A 13,228-nucleotide genomic window follows, 5' to 3' on the forward strand; every position below is an offset into this window, starting at 1 on the left:
CCAAAAATAACATAGCCAGAGCTATTTTCTCTTGGGCAAAATCACATAAATTTCATGGATAAAAAAGGGATTTATGGAGAGGGAAATGGCAACCTACTCCAGTATTCATGCCAGGAGAACTCCATGTTATGAATGGCTGTAGCTGAGCAGGCTACAGTCCATGGGGTTGCAAAGAGGTGGATATGACTTAGCAACTAAACAATTGTATATATAGCACAGGGAACTATATTCAGTATGCTGATAAAGCACAAATAATATTTTAAAAATAATATATGTATGTATGTGAATCACTTTGCTGTACAGTAGAATTTAACACATTATAAATCAACTGTATTTCAATAAATTTTTAAAAGTGATTTATTCCTAAGCAGCTCTTTTACCTAGCTAAAAGAGAAACTTTAAAAGACAAAGCAGATAAGGCTTTTTTCTGAAGATCTAAAGACTATCTTTTGCTTGGTTGCTGTAGATACTGCAGCAAACCCTGATATTGACTGTACCTTGCTTGCTTGCTTGCTTGCTAAGGCGCTTCAGTCATGTCTGACTCTGTGCGACCCCATGGACAGCAGCCCACCAGGCTCCTCTGTCCACGGGGTTCTCTAGGCAAGAACACTGGACTGTAGCTTACCCTCAAAGATTTCCCAAGAAATAAATGTTTCATATATTATTGCATCATACTTACTTTTCACTCCTAATTTTTAAGAAAGTGAGTTTGCGTTTCAAATTCTTTCTTCATGCATGAATTGGTATCACTATGCTTCTGATTTTGGTTATTGGGTCTTTTTTCCCATTTTTAAGCAAAACCAAATGTTTCCAATTATTGAAAAAGATTTTGAAATATGTAACATTTATATTATTGTATCAAGTGAAATTTCATACTATGTTTTATGGCCTATGTTCTATGCCTCTGTCTCCCACATCGCACTTCCCCCAACTTTCCGTTCTCCCTGCCTTTGCTCTTGTTGTTTTTCCATCTGAAATACCCAGTTCTCTGCCTCCAAAATCACCGCTGATTCAGCTCAAACATTACCTCATTTGAGCCACTTTCTCTGCCTCCTGTCCTCGGCACCCACAGCGCTCACCTTCCGGCCAACCTTTGGAGCACAGTTTTTGTGTTCTCTACAAACTTAAGATCCAGCAGAATTTCTAGGACAAAGCACCTAAAAATGAAATGCTGAATGAAGGAATGAATGGTATTAAATACACCCTGCAATCTGAATGACAATGGCGAGAAATTCATAGGAAGTCAGTTGAAGCCAAAAAACAAGACAGTTGATTACAATTGGACATGGGTTCCTTTTACTTTTTAGCTACTATGAATAATGCTGCTTTGAACATTTCTGTACAATTTTTGTGGATGGGTACTTTATCTTGGGTGTACACCGAAGGAGTCAGAGTGCAGGATCACATAACTGTGTTTAACTTTCTTTTATTGAAGAAAGTTGATTCCCAATGTTAGCCTCAGGTGGACAGCACAGACTCAGTTAGACATACATACATATATACTCCACATACACACACACACACATATATATGTATATATATTTTTTCAAATTATTTTCCCATATAGGTTATTACAGGATATTGATTAGAGTTCTCTGTGCTATACAGTAAGTCCTTGTTGGTTATCTATTTCATGTATAGTAGTGTGCATATGTTAATCCCAAGCTCCTAATTTATCCCTCCTCCCGTTTCCTCCTTTGATAGGTGTTTAACTTTTGAGTAACTGTTAGACTGCCTTCCTAAGTGGCAGCACCGCTCTAGAATCCCACCAGCAATGCACGAAACCTGTAGTTTCTCCACACCCTTGCCAGCACCTATCTCGCTGTTTGATTAGCTGGAGTATTATTTACAATGTTGTGTTAGTTTCTGCTGTATAGCAAAGTGAATCAGCTGTATGTGTACCTATATCCACCCTTTTTTAGATTCTTTTCCCATAAAGGCCATCACAGAGTACTGAGGAGAGTTCCCTGTGCTATACAGTAGGTCCTCATTAGTTATCTATTTTATCTTACTATCTTGTTTATGATAACCATCCTATGGATGTGGTATCTCCTTTTTGACTCTACCTCTCAGTAACGAATGTCAAGCATCTTTCCATGTGCTTATTGGCCATTTGTATATTTTCTTGGAGAAATGCCATTTCAGACCCTTTGGCCACTTTTTGTCTTTTTATTGATAAGTTGTACTAGATTTCCTCTTTCTTAATACTTATGATCACCCAGCTAAAGCAGGTAGTTTCACCATGATTCTGTAGATGAAGAGACTAGAGCCTGGAGTTCCAGAGAGACATGGCAGAATCCACTACCGTGACTCTCTGTAGCCCGTGCTTTTCCACCACATTATACTGCTTTTTGGTGATGATGAGATTTAGTGTGTGGTTAATGTGAAGAACATCATTGGAATTGAGGCTAGGGTGTTAGAAACATTACTGACTGATTGCTCAAGTCAGTGGTGGCAGGCCTGATTTGCACATAAAATAAAAATGCTGGATCTCGACATGATCTCTGAGATTCCTTCTTACTCTGAAATTCTGTGATTTAATAAGCCTTTTTGTTTCGCCAGCATCAAAACAGCAACAATCACGGGCAGCCAAGGCCTTGAGTGTCAGGACAAAAGGAAGTACCACCCACTGACCAACATCCCTTGAAAGCCCAGGACTGGACCCTCTGGGAACCTGTCTCAGTTTATTAGTGTTGATCTGCTACCATCAGCTTTGGGAAAAAAATAAAAGGCAGCATCTCCTACTGACAGTTTTCTTTAACACAAATATGAAAACCTGAGTCCTTTCCTCTGTCGTGTGCACATTAGAATGATGCTATTCTAAGCCATTGTTGTTGTTCAGCCACTAAGTCGTGTCTGACTCTTTGTGACCCCATAAATAGTAGCACGCCAGACTTCCCTGTCCTTCGCTATCTCCTGGTTTGCTCAAAGTCATGTCCATTGGATCAATGATGCCATCCAACCATCCCATCCTCTGCTGCCCCCCTTTTACCTCCTGCTGTCAATCTTTCCCAGCATCAAGGTCTTTTCCAATGAGTTGGCTTTTCATATCAGGTACAGATACCTTTTTGTATCAAGGCTTTTTGTATCAAGTCTTTTCATATCAAGTACTGGAGCTCCAGCTTCAGCATCAGTCCTTCCAATGAATATTCTGGGCTGATTTCCTTTAAGATTGACTTGTTTGATCTCCGTGCTGTCCAAGGGACTCTTCAAGAGTATTTTCCAGCACTACAATTCGAAAGCATCAATTCTTTGGCACTTAGCCTTCTTTATGGTCCAGCATTCACATCTGTACATGACTACTGGAAAAATCATAGCTAAACCATACTAAGTCAAGACCAACTGAATTCTCAGAGGCTGTCTAGGTATGTTCACAATTACTTTGCTCTAGATGCACAGTTATTTGCTGAAAAAAGGACAGAGATGAAAAAAATGGGTATGATTTTAGTGCCATCATCTCATATTCTCTTTCCTGCTTCCTCTAAGACAATCTCAAGGGATGCATTTAGGAAACTTTTCATAAATGTATAGCACTGCAGAAACCATGAAAAGGTAAGTAAGCAGAGTCATCAACAAAGTATAAATGTGGTTTTAACAAGAAATTATAGAAAGCTCAAATAGAACATTTTCAATTATGTTTTATTGAAAAATAGCTAATTTAAAATATATACATTTAAAAAACAAAAACACATAGTACTGGTAAAATACTGAATTTTTCACTCACTCTTGCCAAAGTGGCATCTTTATGTTCCAGATGATTATTCTTCTTAAGAGGAGGGTCTCTGGTGCCCTCCGGTGACACTTTCTGAGACTGCTGTCCAGAAAGGAAGAAGGGCCCCTCAGCTCAGGGCTGAGAGAATGGAGGCCAGTTCATGTCTGACTGGCCTGTGTTCCGTGGCCTTTGCCCCCTGCCCAGGAGAAAGGCAATCTTAGAGGGCATCTTGACCTCCCGGGGGAAGTATTCCTCCCTTAACACTCAGCCAAACTGACAGCAAAAATAAACACTTTACTTATTGTCATTGCCTTCTTAAAAACACAAAAACAAGCAAACAAAAAACCCCTATTATTATAAACTCCCAAGTAATGTGGGAAAGTCTCTAAGTAATTCAGGTTGTAATCCAGACCAAAAAAAAAAAAAAAAAATCAAATAATAAAAAAAAACCCAAATCAGTTAACAGGACAGCAAAACCCATAAATCTTAGGATGCAAAAAAAAAAAAAAAAGTTGATTCTTCCCCCTGTCTTCATAACAACGGACACCACTACTCTGGACAACTCTGTGCTGGGAATAGATGACCTTCTTGAATTTCAGGAAGCAGACCTACTCCAGACCTGTGCCATTCCTTAAATGTAACATCAGCAGAGCCTAAGTTCGTTCTCTAGGCCAAACACTTTGGACTTGAGGTTCCTCAGTTCTCCCTGTATCTTGTGTGCCAGTCGATTGCTATCACGAACCTCACAGAGAATGGCAAGATCCTGGTTTGCCTGGGCGTTGAGTGTGGCCTAGAGATTAAAAAAAAAAAGAAGTGATTATGGCAGATGCCAAAGGAGAGAAACCTGGCATGAAGCCCCAACGACACCAGCTCCTTTCTCTGATACTCTTAGTTCACAGAGTAGATTCAATGCTTAGTCTAGAGACTTGCTGAGAGAAAGAAAATGTAGAGTTAGGGCAGAAAAGGCTCGAGACCATTGCTTCCCCACACAACAGGAGAGGAGCCTGAGTCAGAGGACAATCAACAATCACCAGTGAGTAAAAAGACACCAATATAGACATTATTAGTAAACGTGCCAAAGCATGAAAGGCAGCATCTCTTTGTTTCTGTATGAACCTGCCTGGCACAGAGTGACCGTTCAGGGTGTGTGGATGGACAGTTACATCTCTTTAAGATGACGCTGGAGGCACCTCGCATTCTATGTGAAGCGGTCTCTCACAGGGAAGAAGTACTTTCTAACCCAGTTACTCACTTTCTCCAGTTGTAAAATAGACAATTTTTTCTTCTTCTTCTTTTGGCCAGGCCATACAGCTTGTGGATCTTGGTTCCCTGAGCAGGGATTCTGGCAGTGAGAATGCAGAGTCCTAACCACGGGACCCCCAGGGACTCCCCACAGACACGGCTCTTTGAACCCACTCCTTGAGTTGGGAGGGATGAATACTTGTGCTGAGCTGACATCGTCCTTCAGTCGCTTCAGTCTGTCCTGTCTCCCTCTGGCACGCCCGCCCTGTTTACACTGATTTCAGCGAGACCAGGAGGATGGTGATGCGGCCCAGCCTCCCTCAGAGGGGCCCCATACCCTGTCTGCTCACCAACACCTCTTCTCCCTCCTGGTCATTCAGGATCAATTACCTTATAGAGTATCTGCTCCACATCTTTTAGTTTTTGCCGGAGAATCTTAATGTCTGTCTTAAAGCCTTCTACCTCCAAGACACGCCGGGTCTCCAAGGCCTCGTAGCGCTTAGTCATGGCCTGCAGGCGTCTCCCCATCTTGCTGGTGCGGTCCTATACATGGGGTACAGGAAGGCCTCTGTGAGCAGAAGGGGCACCCCTAGCCAGCTGCCCCCTCCATGACAGGCAGAGAACCCCACACCTTAAAGATCTCTCTCCTCACTCCTTCCTCCTCACGAATCCGGGCCAGCTCTTCTTCCAAGGAAATGCACTGCTCTTGGTACATGCTGGACAGCCTTCTCTCTTGTATGAGCTTATCCTTTAGGGACTGTGGGTCAGAAGGAGAGAAAAATTCATCTTTGTTCTTTAATTTGGGTAATCCAAATAGCACTGAGGTAAAGAAAGAAAGGATTTCTAGAAGTGCTAAATCAGTGAAGGAACAAGACATCAAGGAGAACATCTGAAAACCTACTTCTGGAGGATACTCGAGCTTTTTTATTAATGTGTACAGAGTAGGAAAATCTTATTTTTTCCTTTGTTTTTGTATTTTTAGAAGTTTTTAAAAATAAAACAAATATTTTTGGCTCTTGGAAGAGTCAGATAATGGAGTTCGTAATTGTACCAAATAAGACATCACAACCTATTTGGGGATACGCTTCTTAAGTTTTTCTTTGAAAAGAAAGAAACATCAACAGCACTTAAAACACATGTTCCACTGAGGAGCTAGGATTCAAAAGTCCCAGCTTGGATGTCACTTCCTTACACGGGATCCTTCAGACACGACAACGCTCAGAGCCACGCGTCCTCGGCAGGAGCGTGACGGCCGCCCTCCCTCCACCGTCCGTGCGCACCCCTCACGGCCACATGCTCCCTCACACCTGCTCTCCCCTGCCTGATGCTCCTCCCCGAGGTCTGCCTGGCAAGCTCCATTCTCCAGGTCTCAGCAAAAATGCCAGACTCCAGACGGTGTCCCAGTGCTTCTCGACAAAAGCAGACCTCCAATAGCAACATACAATCTTCACAGATCCCTTCTATTTCCGTAACACCACTTTTTTCCTCCCTAAATTTAATGTATTTTGGCTGCACCACCTGGCTTGTGGGATCCCAGCTCCCTGACCAGGGAATGAACCTGGGCCACAGCAGTGAGGCCCAAAATCTTAACCACTAGGCCACCAGAGAACTCCCAGGACCACTTTTCCTATAACCGATACTTGGTTATTTGTTAATGTTTCTGGTCTCTCTCACCTGTTAGAATGTAAATGCCATGAAGACAGACCTGGTTTAGCCTGTCTGCTGCCGTACACTGAGAGTCCCGCCCACTACAGGACTTCAACAAATATCTGTTGAATGAATCTATCAATCAGTCAACACTTTAATGTTCTAAATCCCCAAACACAGTAACAAAGAGCTACTCTTTGAGACCTATTTCTTGAGATCATTGCTACAACAGCTTCCTGGACTGGATCTTATATGACAATGATTAGGTTCTTTGAAATTCTCTGAGTTCTTTCAACAATTCCAGAATAAAAAAAAAATTCTGTAAGATAGAAGAAACTACCTTAATATATTCATTTTGGTTGTGATGACTCTCATGAACTAGCCACATTTTCCCCATTTTCTCTTCTTTCTTCTTACACTGCACCCTGTATTCCTTAATCTTTGACATCAAGTGATCCTTTTCAAGCATCCAGGACTTCTCCTTATTTTGGTTTTCAAATCTGAGTTGCAGAAAGTCTTTGGTGCTCTCGTAGAGCAGCTCCTGGGTGTGGTGTAGACTAGGGAAGAAAGTACAGACATGGACATGAAGATGCTTCCCCGGTACATGTGACAGTTACTCCAAACACAGCTAAGATGCAGTCCTTTAAAAACTGTGTAATATGTAGATTCTGTAAATACCACCAGCATTTTAAAAACACGCTTTATCTGATCACTGGCAGTCTTACACGTTTTACTGAACAACGTATAAAGTATCTACATTGGTTCATAGACCGGTCTTTACAGGTATTTTTCTGGGTGCTAATTTCAGGTTATATAATTAGAAGGACCACAGAAATATTTACACACAGCCTAAGTATGGACTTTTCCAAGGCACCAGACTTTACAATAAACTAAGTCATGGGGTTCTGACTGAAGGTTAACACAAGTTCTAAAATGTCAGCACAGCTTTGCTTCTGTCTGGGCCGAGCTCCCCCGTGAGCTATTGGGCCGAGCTGCCCCAGAGCAAGCCCTGTCCTTTTTCCGAGACAGGCTTCCTCGGTGGAGGCACCTCAGTGGCCTCGGCCCGTGTGGCCCCTCCACTCTCCGAAACCCGAGTGCTTTCACTCTACCCCCTGTGCGTAGTGCAACACTTCTTAACCTCATTTATCATTTATTTTTGCCAGATGCCATCAGATCATCAAGGACAGTACCAGCTACTAGACATACACAGGTACTAAATAGATTCCTGCTGAGATTTGGGAATAGACAAATGACGTTTCTGTCTTCAAAAAAAAAAATTTCCTTAAGAGTTAGCAACTCATCAGTTTAACATCAGCAGCTAGAAATATACTGTATCAAATGATCACACTGCTTGCAAAGGGTATTAAATACCAAACTGCAGTTTTCCACTCAACACATACGGTGAGATCCACTTAGTTCTTCTCATGAGTAACAGACTATATGGAGAAGGGGACAATGACTACATAATGTCAGAAGAGTAACCGTCATCAGATGAATACATTCAGGTACGTGTGTGTCTGTATAAACAGGGAGAGACTGACTCAGTTCCCACAAGGACCACTCTTGCTTCCAACAGATTATTTTACTCTATCTTGTGTTATGATCTCAGTTACAAAAAGGGAAAGCATGCTCTTGCAAATGGTCTCCAAGTGACACCTAACAGGCAGCCATTAATGGCCTTGGACTTCCTGCCATTCAACACCCTCAGGATGCCAATCTACTGGAAGGAGCACATCAAATGCTCAGATCTGCAGAATACGTTGAACTAGGGAGGTTATTAATAATCTGACAGATGTAAAATTATACTTTATTCTGACAATTTAAAAATACTGTCCCCTTAAAAACAATTCAAATCCAATACAAAGTGGAGATGCTATGCTTAAGCACAAAACACCAAAAATAAAGATGGAGAGGTACCAGCCAAACACAAACACGACATGATGTTGGAAGCAACAGAGCCTGCCAAGGGCCAAGGGCATCTACCTGCACTGGTCAGTGAGTTCAACTTGAGTATCATGTCTAGTTTAGTGACCACGCTTTAGAATGGAGGAAGAGACACTAAAAAAGTTTGCGAAGCAATAAAAAAACCAACAGGATGAAGATTGCAAGGTGAAAAAGAATATATACACACACACTCCAGGGGATCTTCCCAACCCAGAGATTGAAACTGAATGTGGAGGCAGATTCTTTACCATCTGAGCCACCAGGGAAGCCCATATACACACACAATTTTTTTTGGCCGCACCACATGGCTTATGGAATCCTAGTTCCACAACCAGGGATTGAAGCTGGGCTCTTGGCAGTGAAAGCTCCGAGTCCTAACCACTGGACCACCAGGGAATTCCTGTGAAAAAATATTTTAAAACGTAGGATGTTTAATGCAGGATAGAAAAGGTAAGATAAAGGTTATCAGGTAGTCAAGAATTATTTATTATGCACCTGTTCTGCACAAAGGAAAAGACCTTGGGGAAGAGACATCATTAAAATAGAAGGTGAAAAGGCCCATCACTGAGTCACGCTGGTCATCGCAGGCGATGGGGGGGAGACGTGTAAGGAACAGTGCACCCCTCCCTGGGAAGGTCAGAGAGGTGGTGACTGAAGGGCTGCTGCACCGGGAGTGCTGCATGAACCAAAGCCTCAGGAGTCCGGCGGAAGAATGAGGTGAGCTACGGCCAGAGGAGCAGAGACTGAGGGCCGAGACTCCCAAGGGCCAAGGCAGCAGGAGACACTCACAGGGAGGAAGCAAGCAGGGCACAAGGGGATGGGCGACAGGAAACACAGCTTGGTGACAGCAATGATTTAAACCAGAACACAGCTTGAGCCACTGTGGGAGGAATGAGAGGGCAGAGAACGGACAGGAGAGGCTTCTGGATTCACAGACGATGGGGTTTGGAATCAGAAATTGGAGAGTGGGGAGCAGAAAATGACCCTGAGTGTCCAAACTTGAGAAACCACATGGATGGGACGGCACTGGGCTAAATGGGAAAGAATGGAGCAGCAGGTCTGAGGTGGGGAGGGGTGCTTGTCAGGAAAGAGGAAGTTGAGTTTCAGTCGTGGTGAATTTGAGGTTTTCAAACATACTCTATTGAAGATGTCTCTACAGCCCAGCTCTGGTCACTGGAAGTGGACAAACAGTTGAGGGTGAAATGGGAAAGAACCAAGAAAGACAGGTGCTGCAGGAACCAAGGGAGATGGATTTCAAAGAGGGGGTGGTCAGAGGCCCAGACACACAGAAAGACATGAATGAACTCAGTGATGACTTTAGACGGCATGCTGAGCAAAACAGGGAACAAGAGCAGACTGCAGAAAGTGGGGGACAGGCAGGCAGGAATGGGGTAAAAACAGCAGTACAGATAGTTTCCATTTTCTGGTGTAGGTATGTAAAGTCAAAAAAGAGAAAAGGACTGTTATGCTGACTTAGATAACCCATCAGCAGAGAAAAGGACATTCCAGGACGGTAAGATCAGACTACAACCCTCAGAGGGGTTGAGGGGAGAGTGTAGAGCCCCCAGTCCTGTAGGAAAAGCATCACATGAGCACACCAGGGAACTGGGAGAGAGGCGGGGGGTGGAACTGCTGAGACAGTTCCTTCAGCACCAGGACCCTTGCTGCTACTAGACAGGACTGCCAGCTTGCAGGATCTTAGCTCCCCCACCAGGGATCGAACCTGTGACCTTGAAAGTGAGTGTGAGTGTCCTGACCCCTGGACCTTCCAAACCACATGGGAGACATGTGAAACCTGTCCAGTGTGGCTCGTGAGTATTCACCTTCTGGTGAGCTCTGTGATTCTGTCCCGGTTTCTCTGCTGATGAATCTCCACTTCCTCGATGCGGATCCGCCTCTCCTCCATGAGCCCTGCCACCTGCTCCCGCGAGAGCCGGGTCTGCTCCTCCAGCTGCGCCTGCAGGGCCTCCACCTGGACAGGCCGGAGGGGCGAGGCATCCATTTCCGCTCTACTCTTGCTCACTTCTCACCTCTAACAGTGAGCCTCTTTCCAGAAAAACAAAAATCCCACAAACAAAAAAAACAGATGTGCAGCAGCAAAACAAACAGGAGAAAAATCTGGACTGGACTCCTCTTTACGTCTTACATATGGTCTCACGCCACACAAGAGCATACTCCGTCCAACCAAGCAGAGCACCCATGTCACACCAGAAAGGCTGGACAAGCCCATCTCCCCTCTCCGAGATGCTCACCTTCTCACCATCTCTCTCTCTGGGCTTTTAAGACTGTCTCCCTTTTGGGACTTCCTAGTTGCATAGAGAAAGACTCATTTCTTCATTTTTAAATTTAAAAGGTGCAGCAAAATGAGTATAATGTGATTTCCTTGTCTGAGTCAGGCTGTCTTGACCCCACATGGCGACACTGGCCAAAGGTAGAAACTGTCCATTTACATCAACATGCCCTGTGACAAGGACAGGAACTTGAGTGCGGTTAGATGAAAAATCACGGTTGTAGGTGACATATGATGACTAGATGGTGAGAGGGTGACTCATTACTTTCCTAGACTTTGGAATACATGCACCAGACAAATGGATGTACCCCCAAAGGTCACCGTTTCGGGACAGACAGCTGCAGCTCTGCGTGTCCCTGGCCAGCTGCACAGGGAGTTCTGACAGTGACGACTCTGGTGGGAGGGTTCGGCCTATGAGCTGAATGAACTGCAGGTTCACACCAGCACTTCTAGAATGGTGCAGTACAGAGTAACGGTTGTAAAGACAGAGCTCTGGAAAATTAGGAACAACCTCAAATTTCCAATCCCAAAATGCCCAGAGGAAACACGTGTGCCAGGAGGCATGTGGCACAGGCTAATGAGGGCATAGGACCCGCTCCAGGCCCGTGTGCAGAGCGGCTGCAGTCATACCTGGAGGGTGAGGGTCTGGATGTCTCTCTGATGCAGCCCAATGCTGACCTCCTTTTCTCTCCCTGCTGATTTCCTCCTGCTGCCTTTAGAATCTAAAACAGAAAACAGTGGAGATCTTCACTTAGGTTTTCTTTCTGCTTTTCAAGCATCAACATTATCTTTGCAGAGAAGTTTGGTTTTCTTTATATGGAAGAGAAGGAAAGGAAGAAAAACGACAACATACAATAACTACAATGCTCAACTGTGCAAAGAGGTATCTCTTAACGGAATTCTGTTAGGATGTCACCTGGATCTTTCTGAAGAATAAACTACTAAATTTTCCTTTGGAGTTGTATCTAATTTCTTTGTAAAATCTTATTTAATGAAAAAGGGTAATGAATTAAAAAAACTAAATCTAAACATTTTAGCTATCATGTATAACCCAATTTTCAATGGACAAAATGATTTTAAAAACAAGCAATGCTAAAACTGCACTAAACATAATTTGATGATTTAGATGATTCAAGAAGCTTATTTATTCTTTTTATTGAGGTACAGTAATTTATATTTGTTTCATGTGTACAATATGGCAATTCAAAAATTTTATACTCTGTCTATACTTATTATAAAGTACCGGCTATATTCCCTGTCCTGTACAATATATCTTTGAGGCTTATTTATTTTATACATAGTAGTTTGTTCCTCTTAATCCCTTACCCTTATTCTGCCCCTTCTCTTCCTTCACCCTGCAGGTAACCACTAGTATGTTCTCTACATTTGTGAGTCTGTGTTTGTTCTATACTCACTAGTTTATTTTTTAGATTCCACATATAAGTGATACCATACAATATTTTTCTGACTTATTTCACTTAGCATTATGCCCTCTAAATCCATCCATGTTGCTGCAAATGGCAAGACTTCATTTTTTTTTATGCCTGAGTAGTAGTCCATTCATCTTCTTTAACCATTCATGGCATTGATGAACACTTGGGCTGCTTCCATATCTTGACTATTATAAACACTATTGCTATGAATACTAGGGTGCATGTTATTTCGAGTTAGAATTTTTGTTTCCTTTGTAAGAGCAGACCTCAAAAGTGCTTATCTCCACATGTGTAGTGACACATTAGCTAGACTTATTGTGGTGAATATTTTGTAGTATATACAAATATCAATTTACTATTTTGCACACTTAAAACTAACATTATATGTCAATTATATCTCAATTTTTTTAAAATTGGGCTTTCCATTAATAAAAGAGAAAAGGATAAGAAGACTGAGGGTTAGAGAGAATAATTAATAGGCTGTGATTCCATACATTATCCAAATATATTTTATGACTTATCACCATAAGCATATTAATTAGATATATTTTTTATTCTACTTTATTAAAACATCATACAAAGGTTTTTTAAAAAAAGCTCAGTAAGATCTGAGACCACTAGCAGCATGATTATGAATATTTATTATCACTGTATAGTAGGAAAAAATGTCTAATTATTTGCACTGTGCTTTTTAATTCTGCATCAATAAGAATTTCTAAAAATACAGTTGGGACCTGCTCTGAGAGCTGAAGATTCATTCTTTTCACATACTTCTACAGGCTGGACAGTCTTCTGGAGAATGCTGACCTGAAGAAGCAAAAACAACAAAAAGTACAGAAATAGTCTTCTTATAAATATAGCATTTCATTTTTTAGCTTTAGTTCTGCAGATCAAACACCATTCATAAATTAAACTAGTCAAAACTTATATAATCATATAAGGATGCCATGCATATGGGAG

General features: G+C 42.3%; 1 protein-coding gene across 3 annotated transcripts in view; it reads right to left on the reverse strand.

The window, feature by feature from the left end:
- Positions 1 to 4,088: 4,088 nt before the first annotated feature.
- CCDC77 (coiled-coil domain containing 77) overlaps positions 4,089 to 13,228 on the reverse strand; it is a 30,482-nt gene continuing 21,342 nt past the window's right edge. For all 3 annotated transcript variants that reach the window (XM_043882680.1, XM_043882678.1, XM_043882679.1), the window contains exons 6-12: positions 13,003 to 13,075; positions 11,466 to 11,557; positions 10,369 to 10,517; positions 6,942 to 7,158; positions 5,586 to 5,711; positions 5,345 to 5,497; positions 4,089 to 4,502 (exon numbers count right to left, since the gene is read on the reverse strand). In XM_043882680.1, the coding sequence (XP_043738615.1) occupies positions 4,356 to 4,502; positions 5,345 to 5,497; positions 5,586 to 5,711; positions 6,942 to 7,158; positions 10,369 to 10,517; positions 11,466 to 11,557; positions 13,003 to 13,075 (957 nt within the window). In that variant the 3' untranslated portion in view covers positions 4,089 to 4,355. The remainder of the gene's footprint in view (positions 4,503 to 5,344; positions 5,498 to 5,585; positions 5,712 to 6,941; positions 7,159 to 10,368; positions 10,518 to 11,465; positions 11,558 to 13,002; positions 13,076 to 13,228) is intronic.

The sequence above is a fragment of the Cervus elaphus genome, chromosome 22 (genome assembly GCF_910594005.1).
Source record: "Cervus elaphus chromosome 22, mCerEla1.1, whole genome shotgun sequence".
In the NCBI taxonomy this organism is placed as follows: domain Eukaryota; kingdom Metazoa; phylum Chordata; class Mammalia; order Artiodactyla; family Cervidae; genus Cervus; species Cervus elaphus.